Source organism: Ipomoea nil, unplaced genomic scaffold (genome assembly GCF_001879475.1).
Source record: "Ipomoea nil cultivar Tokyo-kokei standard unplaced genomic scaffold, Asagao_1.1 scaffold0302, whole genome shotgun sequence".
Taxonomy (NCBI): Eukaryota; Viridiplantae; Streptophyta; class Magnoliopsida; order Solanales; family Convolvulaceae; genus Ipomoea; species Ipomoea nil.
In genome coordinates, this window is record NW_017616730.1 from 1,466,863 (window position 1) to 1,484,518 (window position 17,656).

The following is a 17,656-nucleotide window of genomic DNA, read 5'->3' on the forward strand; positions in this document are numbered from 1 at the left end:
CTATACATACAAAAAAAATAACTTGATAATTGTTGACACATAATATGATAGCTACATGTACATAAACTATCAAATGTAAGTATAGAATATGTCAACTATAGATGCAGAACATGTAGTTGATCCAAACTTGTATTGCAAGATGAACCCCAAATCTAAAATATATCAATTGATAGTTGATAGCAACAAATTTTATTCTTAACATTCGAATCATTAAAGCATCAACATATTCTCCTCTTCTTCTTTTTTTCTTTTTTTTTTTTTTTGAAAATAAAAGGCTAATTCATTAATCATAAGCAGGAATGTTTACAATACAGATCGTTAGAATGACAATGCATTCGTTACATTCAGACATATAAACAAATTTCCTAGCAATGTCAACGAGAACTTGGATCGCATACTGCGTTACAAACTTGAAGCTGAAGTTGTTCGATGAACTCGGTGCTTCTTCACAGATCTGGTCAAACATAGCCAAGCCTGACTCTGGTGAGACCATTTTATCATTCCACGCTTATGATGAGAACTTGCCAAAGAAATGAGAGGAAAACTCGCCAAAGAAACAAGGGGGAAACACTCGCCAGAGAGACGAGGGAAAACAAACTAGTTAAAGGAGCAAAGGGATAACGTAGAACCAAAAGAAAACAACATAAATGGAAAAGAGGGTAGAAAACCTATCAGATCGAGCCTCTGAAGCCTTATCTGTAAAACAATCGGAGATGATCTGAGATCTAACACTTAATCCTAAAACAGCCAGAGGATAAGTCTACTAATGGCGCCGCCGGGCCTTTACTCCGTGGGAGCAGCCGAAAATGGGAGAGAAAGCGGTTGAGTTTTTGGGAGAATCAACATATTCTATATTACACCTACATATTGATATATTTTAGACTAGTATTTGTCCCATGCGATGCACGGAAAATATGTTATAAAAATATACTCTATATGAGGTTTATTCATATATAAAATTTTTGTTATTTAATAATTATTATGAGTAAATTCCTATGATAAAATTATGAACATAAATATATTTACAATTAAAATAATATTTAAGGTGGGTGATTACTACAAATCTTAAACTATATTAAAAATTTAGTACATAGTATTTAATATTACAAATTTTTAAGAACTTAGTAAACTGCAATAGTAATTGAATTACAATTTTAGAGTCACCACGGATCAAAATTTTTAAACCTTTGAGATTTCTAACTCTAGATGTAGCAACATACAATTGACCTTTAAAGACCAAAATCACAATCTTAGTTCGAACATTGCTTTTTTCTTCCAAATACTATCGAATTAAGTGTGTAATCAATAAAAGTTGAGAACTAATAATTCAAGAATATAATCTTAATGTTACTAAGCCTATTTCACGTCAATTAAGTTGGAGAGTGTTGTTGGATAGTATCCGATGAATCCACGAATAACACATCTTTGTCTCCGTAGTCCTCAATATGTACATCAACAATCTTAAATATTAGGCCGCCTAGGCGCCTAGCTATGCCATATATTAATTTCAAACTTATGAACTTTGGGGTTGCATGCAATAAAAAGTATATTATAAATATACTAAGGGTACATTATATATGTATGTAAGGTACTTTCAATATAAAAATAATATATTTTTAATATATTAAAAATGTATTTGATATTCATGATCCATACAATTATGTGGACCATCGTTCACACAATAATTTGCAAGTAGAAATTGAAATATAAATAAATATAATATATATATATATATATATATATATATATATATATATATATATATATATATATTAGAAACTGTCAATGGAAATTATTATCATTATTATTATTGCAATTATTATTATTATTATTGTTATTGTTATTATAATTAACAATATTATTATGGTCTTGTGAAAATTAAATGTTAATTATTACCATTTAATTTTTACAAGACCATATAACTTTATTATATATAAGATTTGGGGATCTTGCAAGACGAATCTGGATCAACTACATGTTCTGTATCTATAGTTGATATATTCTATACCTGACATATTCTATACCTACATTTGATAGTTCATGTATATAAAAAATCAGAATCATTAAAGCATCAACGTGCTAACCTCATGCTGGATCGGAGTCGGTGTTCTAACGAGAAATGGTAGGGAGTCCGGCCACCACCATAAGCAACGGCCTCTTAACAAAAACACCAAAACTAGTTCAATATGTAGAAGAATTTCTCGAGTTTAAACACTACTTTACAATGTCTTGCGAAGTCAAAACCGATGTAGCACAAAACATCATTGTACAGAACAGACAAAGAAAACCACATCCAATCCAGGAATAGAAAGGTTTCAAACAGTGTTCATTGGTATAGCTATAGCACTCAACAAATAATTCAATTTAAAGAGAGAATTACAATTGCAAAACACGGAAAAAGAAATCATCTTCACACACGAGCTGATCGAGCAAATCTATGAACTGAGATACAGCGCCCCCGGTCCGGTCTGGTTAGCTGCATCATATCACGCATTAATCTCGGGTGGCAGTAGCTGCATAAGCGACCACAGTATATCCATGCGATGCATGGGTTGGTTATTCTGTCCCTGGAGAAATAAGTTCCGAGTTTTTTGGATTAAACGCAAACAAACACGATTATTGTCTGTAGGACAAGATATAGTTAGCCATTTACGACGTATAAGAATTGTACGTACCTCAACCACGAAGCACATCCGGGTCTTCTCGCCATACCCTTCTGCTACGCCTTTCAGTATGGTGAGACCCAAGCTCCTGATGGCTTCTGCTATCTCGAGAAAATGGCTGCAGTCTTTTAATAACATCTGTATTCACGATGAAATAAGTAAACCGATGGTAAAAAGAGCCATGTCGGTAAAATAGCTAGCCTGCTTATCCATACCTCGACTAGCATTTGACCATTCATGTTCAGGTTTTCTACGATTATAGGGCATACTTTCATGTTACTCCCCACTTCCACCGCCCAGCTTGAACCTTGCTCGTTGGAGGAAGGCCCTTGAGTTCCTGGTTCCTTGTCGAGCCACTGCAATTAAAGACGCCATGTATTTTCGTTAAAAATTTGCGACTAACATCAAAGTTACCGTGGTTAATTGGAGCTTAGAAATAACAACACTGTTGCAAAAATCAGTCTAGGCGCCCCTAGACCGTGGCGATTTCCCCTATAGGTGCCCGCCAAGCACCTAACTCGACCGAATTCGGCCGAGTTAACTCGTCCATTTCGATCGAGTTAGCCGAGTTAACCCAGTCAGCTCGGCCTTGCTAATTTTTTTTCATTATATATATATATATATATATATATATATATATATATATATATATATATATATATATATATATATATATATATATATATATATATATATATATATATATATATATATATGTGTGTGTGTGTGTGTGTGTGTGTGTATAATGACATATACACCCACACACGTGCACTGCTTTCATTTTCTTTAGTAAGCCGCATAGGCACCGCCTAGGCTGTCGAGACGCTAGGCACTACTCTATCGCCTGACTAGCACCTAGCACCTACTGCAACCATAGAAATAAGTAACGGTGTATACAAAATAGCATGGCTTACCTTTGATGAAGTGCATTTATTTAGCATCTCGGCATGCTTTGTGATACTTTGCATAAAAAGCATGTGCTTGATTGTGCGCTCCAGAAGTGAATCAATACTGCACTGAATTATTATCCAAATATTTCAGAAACCATTCCCGTAGAGCGTTTTGGGGAGGTGGAAAACAAGAATGTGAAAGTTACCTTTGAACCATTAGGCACGAGGTCTCGCAACTCCTTGATGCGATCTTGAATCAGCTGTCGGTCCCGGGGCCTGGGTCGACTACTTTCACCAGGTTTTGCCCTCCGTTTATTCATTCTCACCGGTTCTTGTGGTCTTTCCATATGCCCGCTGCCTCTACTAGAACTGGTCGAAGAAAGGCCTATTGAAGATCTAACTCCACACGCCCCCGAAGAGTTGAAGCTGTTCAGTGTATCACGGTCGAACGAGTAACCCGCCGAACTGATCGTGCCCACATCACTAGTGCAAGGCTCCGTCTTTTCGGTGGTCACAAAGGATTCAACGGATTTACAGAAAGACTTCACACTGTTAGCGTCACTCTCGTGGCAATTAACGTTGGCTATCACCGCTTCCAAAAGATGTTCGGTCCTACTGTCACTCATTAACAGACTGCTATCACCCATTACCTCGGGCATCTCAACGGCCATTCCCGTTTCGGTTTTCTCGGTTTCCCAAAGATTACGACCGCTACCCTTTTGAAAAGCAGGCCCTAACACCTCGTATAGCTCATAGCCAGCATAGAAACTTAAAGGAGTCTGAATCACGTTCATATCACTGGACTGGAATGAGTTATTCTCGGAATCTTTATGTAACCCAGAATTGGGAAGAACGGGCAAGGAAAACGCCCCGTTCTGATCGTTATCTGCTGCAGAAACGAGAAATTCTGAAGGGGGGTACGGTATATCCATACCCGAATAATCAAGAGCCTGTACAGCATCACACGAAGCAATTTTGTTCTTATAAGATTTACTTTTATCTTCTACCGAGTCCCTTAGTTTGCTCGTTTGCACTTCACTCATCAAAGCAATAGCTTCGGGCCCATCGAAAAAACTTTCACAACTCGGTATTGGAGGCCCGGGACCTTCATGCTTATTAGGCACTTCGTGTATTTTATTCGGGTAAGTTGAAGGACGAGAAACCATAGGAGAACAATGGCCGTGCTTTCCTTGTCCAAGAAACACGTATTTAGAAGAGCAGAAATTCGTCCCGTCTTCAATACTTCTATCTAGATTATTTGTGCAATCGAGATAAACCTCCGAACCGGAGGTTCTAGTGGACACATCTGACTGGAAAAAGATAATCAGTGTCAGATAAACGAATAAAGATTTCGTAAAAGCACTATATTTCGGTATAGGGAGAATATTTTACCACACAAGAAGTCTCCGCATTATTCTGCATTGCACCCTGCAAGTGACCAGCTACAGAATCATGGACCTCCGAGAAAACATCCCTAATGTGTTTGACCATCTTCAGATCCTCGGGAATCTAATCAAAAAAATAAAATAAAATACACGGCACTCAAAAACCGAACATTCATAGTTATGCTCTTCGGATATCTCTTAGTAAACGATGACTTACGTCATCCAAAGATCCAAGCTGTACAACTCCTAGAGGAGCAACCGCCACAACAACAATGGTCTGTAATGACAAAAGATATGCATGTCATTAATGTATCTTCACTACGATACAAATTGTATCTCTTTAACCAATAAACCGAACACAAATCTAAAAACCCGAGGCTATCTATCCTCCATAACACTTTCAAGACGTTAAACAAAACCAAGAATCTCAATTGCATGTGGTACAATATTGAAATATGGATGTGTAATTCACCTGGTGTTATAAATTAAGATTGGACTAGGATCACTCAAGTGGGCTATAATGCAGATTGAATCCAACCAAAGTGGACCGAACAGGCTCTGATACCATGTTATAAACTAAGATTGGGCTAGGATCACTCAACTGGGCTATAATACACATGGGCCAAACCACACTAAAAGATTGAATCCAACCAATTAGCTAGTCTAACCCATGGTCTTATAAACCCATATATTATCGCTTATTTTTTCAATCAATGGCTTAATTTTGATGTGATAAAAGGAACAATAGTGAAAGAAAAAAAAAAAAAAAAAAAAAAAAAAAAAAGGTCATTACCTTAACTCCAGCCGAAAACTGAGTTTGCCATCCATCACAGTACTGGAAACAATCGAGATTAAAGCAAGAATGAAAACTAAGACACATTTTAAGAGCAGTCGAGAGAAACGAATATCATATCATACTGGCTCACAGAAACGAGTGTCTCACCTCAAATGAGGAGCTGGGGTTTGTTACCCATTTATCAGCAGAAATCCACAAATGTTTACCAGTAACAGCCACCTGCCCGACAATCCTGTCCAAATGAAAACTATGAGATACAAAATGTCTAATATTTATTTAGTTCAGAAATTACGACCAAAGTTTCAAGTGTGACAAAATCATAGAACTGTAGTAAAAATTACTCTGTAGTTCACAATCATAACTTCGTTAATTACTTTGAATTTGCAGTTGGAGATCTGAAATTCTAAACCTAACTTAACAAGTGTTTAAAGCGATAGCTTTGGTAAAATTTCTCATGACAGAATTCAATCCCTACCGTTCAAGCACTTCTTCTCAAACAAAAAACACACGTGAACTATGTTACTGTTGAATGTACAAGGTCCGAGAAATTATAAATATGGAGTAGCAAAAAACTATACTATATCCACTTTATCAAAAAATTATGAACAAAAATAATCATATTTTACGTATCATCATACCCTTCCCCTAGAGAATATACATGATATGACATCTTAGCCACAGCTAAACCGAGAGCATCATGTGAACAATGCCCATCGAGCAAGTTGCCCGCTGAATTACTGAACAATTTCTTCTCGTGGTGCTCGTTATTACCATAATAGGCATCCTCCCATATCAGCATCCTGCACAAAACCAATAACATCAAATAATAATAATAATAAAGTGAACTCAAAATATGGAGACAAAATCATAAGAGAACAATTTTTCTAACTGTCCACGACTCTATTGCACAAAGTGAAAGAAGAACAGCATGGAATAATGTCTTTAACGAACAAATCCACTTTAGCCAACTAGGAATCAGCACACACGCATATATTCATGGTTCATAGTATAGGCCGATACATATCTGCCCCCAAATTCGAGCTGTCTTTATGGACTCGATCCCACTATCATCTGTATTTCACCAAGATATCGTTATCTCAAACACGATACCTTTGACGTTGCTAGTAATACTAAAAATATCCTTGTCTAATTTGACATTTATGCTTTCTATGATGCTCCTTCTACTGGCCAAACTTAATCAAGAATTCAAGATACTAAGATGTTCTTTGCATTTTTTTTTGGGTAGTCCCTATATTCATTTGACTCTCCTAATCCATTTATTTTTTGTTAAATTCCTCAAAGGAAACAAATTTAAAGAAATGAAACAAAGAAAAAAACTTACATCCTTGAACGATGGGTGAGTTTCCAGAAAACAGCATAGTTCCAGAGAGTGTTGGAGCAGAGGGTCCTGAGTGCTTGGCGCAATAGGAATCCCATAATAATGTGAGCAGAAATTCTAACAAGTCCAGACCCCCCAAAGAATCCAGTCCCCTAAATTTGAAATCGGGTCAAATTACAACAGAAATTATTATTAAAACCCCTAATTTTGTTTGTTTCCCCCCTCTATTCTCCTGGATTTTCTAAACCTAACTACCTCTGTAAGATCCTCTTCCGGCCTGTTTCCTCCTCAACCCTGCTCGCCGCTTTATCGGCGGTCCCTCTGTTGATAGAAGTAGTAACAAACCATCACCCTTTCCCATTTCTCTATAGCTAAAGAAACCACACCCCCAACACCCAAAAACAAAAAGACTCAATCTTTTTTTGCGAATACCGCTATTAGACACTCAGAAAACCGGAAAAGTTGATCAAAGAGTAAATCCCAGAAATCCCCTTCATGCACCCCTCCATAATCATCGACAAACTCCAAGCTTTAGATCAAATCTTAACAACCAAGAGATGTTTACTGGGCGGCGAGGTGTCTTTATCGAATGTCAAACGACATTGAGAAATCTACCCAGAGAGTTCATAAAAATCTAATCTTGAAAAAGACAGTTGTTTCAGTGATCAAAACAAATTACGATAAAAGGGCTTCTCTCTCTATCTCTTTCTCAGCAGTATGCTTTCTGCGAAGAGTACCTCCGCCGCTTTGGAGCTGACCTCTGAGCCACCTCTCCGACAGCCGCCATTACTTCCTCCGATACTCTGCGTGCAGCGACCCGAAACTGTTCCCGCTTTCTGGTTCTAGACCCGAAAAAAGAGTGTTTTTTTGACTGTGAGAGAAAAAGAAAAACTTTAAAGGAAGAAGACGATGGGTTACAAGTTTGAAGCTTTGTTGGGGTTTATATAAGAGCACCGCTTTTTGTCGCGCTGTATTTTCTTCTTCTTTGTCACGCTGGATGCGCACTGCGGCTCCCTGTTTGTTTGATTTTGGATTTACATGCCTTATTACCGTTTCACCCTTCTTCCTTCTCCAATTTACTCTTTCACCATTGCGGCGGTTGGTGGTTAGAACTCTAGGCCGACGGACCATTTTGCCCCTACTTTTTGTTTTATTTTCTGACTTTGCCCAACTATGTCATGTACCTCTGTGAATTCGTTTCAAAACTCATGAAGGAGGTAAATTCTGTGTTGTTCAAGTGATTACAAGTTCTTCTACCGTTTGTATACTTCTAGGCTTCTAGCATAAGGTCTTCACCATTCCTAATTGGTCAAAATTTCCCAATGATTCATGCACGCTCTCGCTGCAAATAGAGTTGTCAAAACGAGTCACCTTTTCGGGCCGAGCCAAAAAAGCTCACTCTTTTGGCGGGTCTATCTTTTGTTGGCCCGACTCGGCCAGCAAGCTAGGCGGGCCCCTGCCACTTTTTTTTCTTGTTATTAAGTTGTTGATTTGTTGCGTAGTTAAGTTTTACAATTTATATACTATAAAAATAATTAAAATGATTTGTTACATAAGTAATGTGTGTGTGTGTGAACTTTGGTTGGTTGGCGGGCCAAAAAATTTCACTCTTTGGCGGGCATATATTTTCGAAACCAACCCATGCATGAGGGTGTAGCGGGCCGGCAAGCAAAACTCGTTTTGACAGCACTAGCTGAAAACAAGATTAAACTTTGATTGGATAACTATTTAAACTACCCGACGATACTTTTATATTGCTTTATGAATTTATCCCTTTAACATTTTGATAAGTGATATTTAAAGAATAAACTTCACTTATTTAATTAATTTAATATTCTAAAAAAATGTCATTATCTAAAAAAGGTTAATGAAAATAATCAGACCCGCCCATTAGTATTCATTTATTTATTTGAATATATTCCTGTAAAAACATATATCATTATTAAAAAAAATTTACTATATTGATTAACGGCGATGTTAATACTATTATACAAAACCACGTATGCTATGTTTTTTGTTAGATGACAATGGAAACCCACAATTACTACGGAGTATTTGATTGTGAAATTTGCTACGCATACTATGTTTTGTTCTATTGGATACTACCAACATCAATATGAATAGCAGTATAGCATCTAACCAGTTCAATAAAATATACTATATATAGTTGCACTCAATACTATTGACACGGGTACCCATTATAGAAAATTACATATATTAATATAATCCAACAATAAATTCGATCAAATGGTTTAGGTAGCATGAATAACAAAATGTTAAGAGGATGGAAATGTAATTATTTGAGTTTGAAGGTAGTGATAGGAATGAATAATAATGAAAGAGTCTTTGAGATAGTCTACTTATATGGCAAACAATATGATTTGTAGTCCATAGAAATGCTTCTCATCTTCCCATCATCTATCTACCAATAATCTTACTTTTAATTCTTTTTTCCCAACTTACCCCTCTCTCTCTCTCTCAATGGCCTTTACAACAATGATTTCTACTGCTAAAAGTTGTGACACCTCTACACCTCAATTCCCACTGTCTCCTCTTCCATAATTTCTGCTCCTCCCATCCATTTTTACCACAACTTATCCTTTTCACATCCCACCACCCTTCATATTTTAATCTCTAATCAAGGTGCCCGCAACTACAGTAAAATATAAAAAGTTTTACAATATCATATATGTATTATTTTGTATTTGATAAAGTTATAGTTTACCTTTTTTTTTTCTTTTTTCTTTTTGTGTATCTAGAAAGGGGAAAACATCCAATCGACAGAAAAATCGTCTAATCTCTTCATATCAAAAGTAAAATTGGACTATTAAACATCATCAGTCTCCTCAGCTCACCCAAAATTCTAAGAAGGTGTCCAGAAGGGTTGTTAGGAGCCTCACACCCCTACATGCAAGATCGAGTTGATGGCCATTAAACACCTGAGAAGGTGTGGGGGGTGGGGGTGGGGGTGGGGAGGGGGGAGGGGTCAAAAGCAAAACTCGACTATTAGACATTATCAGTCTCAGCTTCACACCTAAGGAGGTTTCTAGGAGGGTCGTCAAGAACACCTAGACCCTTGTTATGCGAGAGTTAAGTTATACTATACCCTTTTTATAAATATATGGGAAAAGCGTCAAATAGGCCATCGAACTTTAGCTTAAAAGTCAATTAGGCCCCTAAACTTTTTAAAGGTTCAATTACACCCATCAACAATTCATTTAGGTTCAATGAAGCCCAAAAATAAGTTAATGACCTGCTATCACAGGTCATTAGGGTTCAGGCCACCTTCCGGCGAATTTTCCGACATAAAAAAGGTGACCAGCAACCGACTCAGATTTGCTGAAAATTTCGCCGGTCACTTCTTTTGTCAAAAATTTCGCCGATCACTTTTTCTTTTTTGTCGAAAAATTCGCCGGAAGGTGGCCTGAACCGTAATGACCTGCGATAGCAGGTCATTAATTTGTTTTTGGGCTTCATTGCACTTAAATGAATTGTTAATGGGTGTAATTGCACATTTAAAAAGTTTAGAGGCCTAATTGACTTTTAAGTTAAAGTTCGATGACCTATTTGACCCTTTTCCCTAAATATATAATATAACTTCACCGAGCTGAGTACACATGCGTTATAGGATATAAATATATATTCTAGAAATTGTAGGGTAAATATGTGGTGAATTGGTACTTTTTGTTAACCTTGAAAGAGTGTTATTGATGATGCCCAAAGCTCTCAATTTTAAAGAGATTGATTTCATAAAATTTTGGAACATATTTATTCTATGATTCTTGTTGTACCACACCAACTAAACATCATACTTGGGATCCCATATCATGAACAACAGTGAGATCCCCATGTGATTATTGTCATCCATTTCTAATCATTCTCACTGCAATTTCAACATTTTTTTAAAAAAAAAAAAAAATCTCCAATAGATTAAGTACAATTAATTTTACCACGCTAAGTGATATGGACATAGAAAAACAAAAAAGGGAAAAAAGTTTTGAGTGATATGATCACATGCAGATCAACCATTAATGCAAATCTAATTAAAAGGTCAACAATATAATACTCCTTATATAATATGCAACCTCTTTTTTCCTTTTGCTTAGTATCAATCTTACTTGAAATTAAAAGGAGAAATTAAATTCTGCCCTAAAAATGGTGATTGAGTAGTCTGGAATTTGATTCTTATAGAAGCGGAATAGTGACTGTGTATTTTTCTTATCACAAAAAAAAATAATCTTAATAATTAGAGCTTTTACACACATATATAGGGGAAAATTGCAATTCAATCATTAAATTATAAGGATTAGCGCAACACTTTTCATTCCTCAATTGTTTGTAAAGTGATTTTTTATGTCGCTGAGTTTTGTTAGGATGAGATAAATTCACTTTGTAGGGACGATAAGAAAAAATGACATAATAAATTAGTTTAATTTCATGCGTTTTGAAGGGTAATAATAATGACCACTAACTGTAGTGATGTAGGTATGGATGGAAAAATGACAGTGATCAAAATGATAGCTACTAGTAAATTAATTTGAATGCATAATATATTATACTTTAATATATTTATTAAAAAAAAAAAAAGAATTAAGTTAAAACACTATATAGTAAAATGGGTGGGCAGGATATGATGATGAGTGCAAAGAGACAAAGGAGAATGATGAAAAACACATAAAATTCATAGTTATTTATGTGAAAAAATGAAACAAACATATTCAAATGCAGATTGAGTATAAGTTCATGATGTGGTCTCAAACCCCATATGAGGTAAGTATTATGTAAGGCTGCACATAATAATTGACAATTGAATGGGGGGTGCTAATTTTATAAGGTTTTATGTCTTGCACTGGGATCCTTAGGACCACTTGTATCATTTCTGTCATACCCATCTTCTTTTTTTTTTAATTAGAAAATTTGCCTTTTTCTTTGAACATGGTACTCTAGTTGGAACCATAATCATCCTAGGTAGATTTGGAAGCCTAGCTTTTGAGTAGCATGTAATCTAGGAGAGTCACTTCTCAGTCTACATTTGTCATGAATTACATTTTGATCTGTGTGTCTCAAGTCAATTTCGACAGGCTTATTGCCTCTCTTTTTCTTGAAAATATTTCACTAAAAGATTTTTTTTTGGGTGCTTTTACTTTGACTCATTATGTTATTGCAACTCTTTTGGTTGAAGGGTTAATTTAGGATGATAAAGTACAAATTTAGTTGCTAATCCTCCACACCTACTTCATTAGTGTAATCTGTAAAGTAATTACAAAGTTGTATAATATGATGTGCAGTGAGTCAGTGACTTGATAGTTTGGGATAGATGATAACTACAAATGCAACCAATAAGGTTCGCACGGGTTTAGCTCACTGGTTCAGTAAGTAGTATTTGGAAGAAGAAATCAAGGTTAAAACCTCGACAGCGTCAATGTGGTGATTATGCCCAAAGTAAGCAGATCTTTGTGCGCACCGGTATTTGGCCCTGCCTACTACAACTGCGCCAGTGAGTCACCATGATTTACATCCTCCCAAATACTCTGTCAGACCGGGATTGGAAATCCAGCCTTTTGGGAGAAGAATCAGGATGTTAAAGAAATATGGGAAGTCAAACTTAAACTCTATGAGTGCGACTCAAATCAAATCAGAACTAGTCATCTCTAACCTTAAAGAAATCAAGTATGATCCAAGCCAAATCGGAATTAGTCTCATATAAACTCTACAAGTATGACTCAAGCTAAATTGCGATTAGTCCCACAATAATAGTGGGGATACCAGATGTTTCTCTGAGCTTATAGTAGTATTAACAATTTATTTACCAACTACTCTAAATTGCCGAGTTATGTATAATGTTTGTTGATTGTGATGTAAATATAAGAAATTGTGATGTATACTACTAAAGTAAACGTTCATCGCAACTAGTGTTGGTGTTCATCACGGAATCAAGAAAATGCATATGTACGATGATGCAACGTATGAACATCATCCACTGTGCTAGAGAAACAACCTTGTACAGCTGTACCTACCAAATCAACACACTGTAATGTTCTATAACCACAAGTAATTTAGGTGGAGAGAGAGAGAGATATAGTGCTTCCTTAAAATATCTGTATTCATCAAATGAAGATAAGAACAAGATAACCTCAAAACTGGTAGATTCAATGAACCCCAAAAGTCGAATTTTTCACATTCTCCTGCCGCTTTCTATATATCTGAGTAGGAAGAAAATTTGAAGTTTTGAACTGGACAACTTTTCTACTTCAAAAGTATGTTATGTGGGTGTAAAAAACAAGGAAAATAGCTCTTCATGAAAGCAACATAGCGAAAAACGTGGTACTGGTGACTGGAATTAAGTATCCTAGACTTTTGGTGCTGGGAATGAGTTGTCATACTACATGAGTTTCAGCTAATAAAGATGCATTCTCATTCGACGTATTGTCAGTTTCTTTCAGAGAAGTGATTTGAAAAATGTATCAGAAAAAGAAAGAAGGTGAGAAAATCATACAGAGTTCTTCAATGAATTCCCGGCTCCCTGGAAGAAGCAACAAGAGAGTGCAAAGTCAGCAATGAAGATACCGACGAGAGATATGACCACAGCTGAAGTAGTTGATTCTCCAACGCCCTTGGCACCTTCAAGGGTTGTTACTCCCCAAGCGCAGCTCACAGTGGATATGATTGCACCAAAAACCCCGGACTTGATCATTGCGCTGATGATATCCCATGATCTAAGAGCTCTCTGGGCTGAATCCAGTATTATGTTGATGCTGATCCCGTACACGCTATCTGATAGAATAGCACTGGATGCCATTCCGACTGTGAAACACATGAGGGTCAAAAATGGTAAGGCCAAACAAGAGGCAATTACCCGAGGGGTCACCAGATAGTCAACGGGGTTTGCTCCAAGAACTCTCAATGTGTCAGTTTGTTCGGAAACCTGCATGGTGCCCAGTTCTGCAGCAAATGCACTGCCAATACGCCCAGCAACTACGATTGATGTAACAACAGGACTTAATTCTCTTGAAAAGGCCAAGGCCAAAACACCACCAACAGATCTGTTTAACCCCAATCTTGTGAATTCCCTAACAAATTGAATGGTGAAGGCCATGCCAACAAAAGCTGAAGTCAACAGACAAACACCAACAGATTTAGGGCCAACCCTCTCTAGTTGCTGGAGAGTGTTTCTCCAGTGGACGTTTCCCTTTACAATCCTTATGATCACCTGCCCTGCTAGGATTAGTACAGATAAACCCCTCCATAAGTACTTAGGAGGTGACCATTTACTAAATACTGTTTCTGCTTCATAACTCAATTCATGGCTTGCAGCTGTATCTTCTATAGATGCAGAGACACAAGGATACCCATCATTGGCATTAGGAACCACATAACATCTTTTCAGCTGGGAAGGCCTAAGAACCTTATGAATCTGTGTTCCTTGAGCAAAAAACAGTTTACGGGAAAGTGGACTTGAGCATAATAATTTTATTTCCTTCTGACAATTCTTATTGACACCGCTGATTCTGCTGCAGTTTCTAAAGAGATGCAAGTTAGAATCCACCAAAGATTGAAATCAGTCTCATTTGAGAGCACCTCCATAAAGAGATGCAAGTTAGAATCTTATGATCTTGTATGGATTGTTACATGGCTTATGATAATGGTATATGGACTCTGAATAATTCATAATCAACTCCAAGTTACTTATGTTTTATTGGCTAAAAAACATTGAAAAGTGTTATACAAACCATAATTTATAATCCTTAGCAAACATGTGAAAAGTAGAATCTACAGACTAAATTGTCCGATTACAATAATCTTTACCAAGCACCCATATGATCATTGACAGAAATTAGGAAGTTACAAAGACAATTCCTCATAAATGCGATAGTATAAGGAGTGATATTGAAAGGCAGATAGGGACCTGTCAAGGAAGTAGCACACTGGGTAATTGGGAGAAGTTGCCAGCATTGTACACCCTCCGCCTTAGTAGGGTCCAGCCCAGAAATTTTCTTCTTTGAACTTGTAGCTGCACAGAAGAAGAGATATTTCGAGCTATAATTTTTTGTAAAAGTCTTACTAGTAATCATATAATGTGCACCAATGCACTAACCATTCTCCTTGAAACACACTGCAGAAGCAGTTGTCAAGAAGAAACCATGCTGTGGAAAAGCGATTTTATCTACTCCAAAAATTTTATCCATATTAGATGCAGATAAAGTGCATTTCCATTATACAAGTATGAAATGGAAACCAAAAGTACAGCTACCAATATGTAATTGGAATTATCAGAAGCTGCTGAAAGATAAAATCAAAGGCCCCAATTTCAAGTTTCGAAACTTCCAAATCCACTTTCTGTGTTAACAAATAATATGAAAATTTAATTCAATCAGAACAAATCACAAACACTTAGAAGGTTCGAGCAGATGAGATGCCGTAGGCCGTGGATGTACTGAATTCGGGTGGAGGATCGAAGAAGATAAATGCACATAAGAACGAAGAAACAAATTGAATCATCACAATGCAATTAAGTATAAAAAAGAAAGAATTTCGAACCTATAACATTCAATCCATACATAAATTAGTAAACCGAACTCCGAGCAACAGATTGAAACCGGATTTGAAAGAAGTGAAAAAACAGATTGAAATGAATTTCAAACCTAGGAATCAATTTCAGTAGAAATTTTAACCAGAACTGGAGCAGACGTGTCGGCCTTAACTCTAATGGTGGTCGCGGATAGTGCTGGATTGAACGGCGGTGGGGTTCAGCGCTTCAGCTCTAGACCTCGATGATAAGCTGCTTCTCTGGTTCTTCGTCCCACAAGAATCGGATGAAGTGAACACAAAGGACCAAATTTTGGTTTTTTGTTTTTCCCATTTTTTTGTGCCAGGATTTTACTCAATTACATTTTTATTTTTGAGTTATAGAGGATGATTAGCATCATTCTCACTTCTTGATGTTGTAAGTTTATATTTAGCTATAATTAAAGTTGTAAATTTTATTCTTAATATTTTGTTAGAAAATGACAAATTTTACGTTAATTATAATTTGGTAATGGAAGTAAGCACTACCAATATAAAAAAATAGACGAAATTCATATTTTTATATTATGAGGAAGAGGATACTCTACATATACACACTACTTGTCTCAATTGAAGTTCGAACTTAACACCTCCCATTTACGGGAGCAACTAAGTATCAGTGGACCACAAGCTACTTGGTTATGGACGAAATCCTTACCCGTGCGCTTAATTCACTGATTCAGTAAGCAGTATTTGGAAGAAAAGATCAAAATTCGAACCTCAGTAGCGCGACAGTGTGGGATTATACCCAAAGTGGACAAATTCCTTTGTACGCACCACACCAACATAAAGCTTTATTGAGCCGGAATGTGGGACTCTTAAAGTTGGGGATTCAACTTCATGTCCCGTTTGTTGAGCATATAATCTATATATTTATATATATATATATATATATATATATATATATATATATATATATATATATATATATATATATATATATATATAAAAGTAAAATCCTCCTAACAAATTTTCCCCCCAAAACTTTTGTAGTAAAGTTTATTTGGTAAGTAAATGTCAAATGGAAATTAAATAAAATCTATTAATTGTTATATTACATAATTGGTAATATTATGTATGGTATTATATTCTATAATATAATTGAAAATATTATTGTTCAAATATAATAAAAATCTTATGAAATAATGTAAGCATAATAAAATAAAAATAATAATAATAATAATAATAATAATAATAATAATAATAATAATATAAAAACCATATAAATTTTTCCCCAAAACTTAGCGGCATTTATATAATATCCTAATTTTCTAATTTAATTAATTATCAAAATATTGAAATTATATATTATATATTATTCATTTATGTGTAGACATACTTATTACTGTATATAAAGTAAATTAGGTAAATATATTCTTCAAATATAAATTAAGTATCTATATATAATTTTTTGGTAAGCAAATGTAAAATTGTAACTCTAATTTTAATTGGTAATTGGTAATTGGTAATATAATAAAAACCATAAATGTTACCCTTAATCATATCTAAACACCTATATATACATCACATTCTCTTCAATACAAACAGTACCAAGTTACGAAGAACCTAAGGGATATTCTCTGCAACTGCATAGCAATGGTGTAGAGAACAGGGACCTTCAAGAAGAGGAGGAACAAGACCCATATTCTCTGCGTATCCAGAAAAGCTGTTGCACTACACCTACACATTTGGTAAATCTCTGTATCCTTTTTCAACTCTTTTTTTTTTTTTTAATAAAGAATAGAAAATCATATATACCATTGGTGAAATTTAAAATCTATCTACATATATTATATAAACTATGATTATATTGATCATATATATCATCTGATCTTCTTCATCATTAATCTGGACGAGTTTGCTCAACCCATTAAAAGGTATTTCTCTAATACCTTATCTCAATCCATTAAAAGTTGTTTATTATTGGACTCTGGGCAAGATTAAATAATGCACTATTCATAGTGATAGAAAAAAAACTGACCATCTGATTATTAGTGGACTCTGAGCAACTAGATCTG

The 17,656-nt window shown here is 35.6% G+C and overlaps 2 protein-coding genes across 4 annotated transcripts; both read right to left on the reverse strand.

Moving 5' to 3' along the window:
• Nucleotides 1–2,201: 2,201 nt before the first annotated feature.
• LOC109161233 (transcription factor EMB1444-like) lies at nt 2,202–7,979 on the reverse strand. Its single transcript, XM_019309557.1, has 11 exons — nt 7,077–7,979; nt 6,373–6,534; nt 5,882–5,966; nt 5,732–5,773; nt 5,156–5,215; nt 4,946–5,062; nt 3,760–4,863; nt 3,578–3,679; nt 2,879–3,019; nt 2,676–2,801; nt 2,202–2,567 (listed from the first exon to the last, which is right to left on the reverse strand). The coding sequence occupies exons 1-11, from the start codon at nt 7,169–7,171 to the stop codon at nt 2,487–2,489; spliced, it is 2,115 nt and encodes a 704-aa protein (XP_019165102.1). The 5' UTR covers nt 7,172–7,979; the 3' UTR covers nt 2,202–2,486.
• A 5,173-nt stretch (nt 7,980–13,152) lies between these two features.
• On the reverse strand, nt 13,153–15,960 carry LOC109164231 (protein TRIGALACTOSYLDIACYLGLYCEROL 1, chloroplastic). Of its 3 annotated transcripts, XM_019312951.1 has the most exons (4): nt 15,716–15,960; nt 15,169–15,237; nt 14,980–15,084; nt 13,153–14,584 (listed from the first exon to the last, which is right to left on the reverse strand). In XM_019312951.1, the coding sequence occupies exons 3-4, from the start codon at nt 15,024–15,026 to the stop codon at nt 13,564–13,566; spliced, it is 1,068 nt and encodes a 355-aa protein (XP_019168496.1). In that variant the 5' UTR covers nt 15,027–15,084; nt 15,169–15,237; nt 15,716–15,960; the 3' UTR covers nt 13,153–13,563. The 3 variants fall into 3 exon arrangements, with proteins under 3 accessions (XP_019168496.1, XP_019168497.1, XP_019168494.1); XM_019312952.1 differs by lacking the exon at nt 15,169–15,237 and having other exon boundaries at nt 13,153–14,581; XM_019312949.1 differs by lacking the exon at nt 15,169–15,237.
• Nucleotides 15,961–17,656: the final 1,696 nt, after the last annotated feature.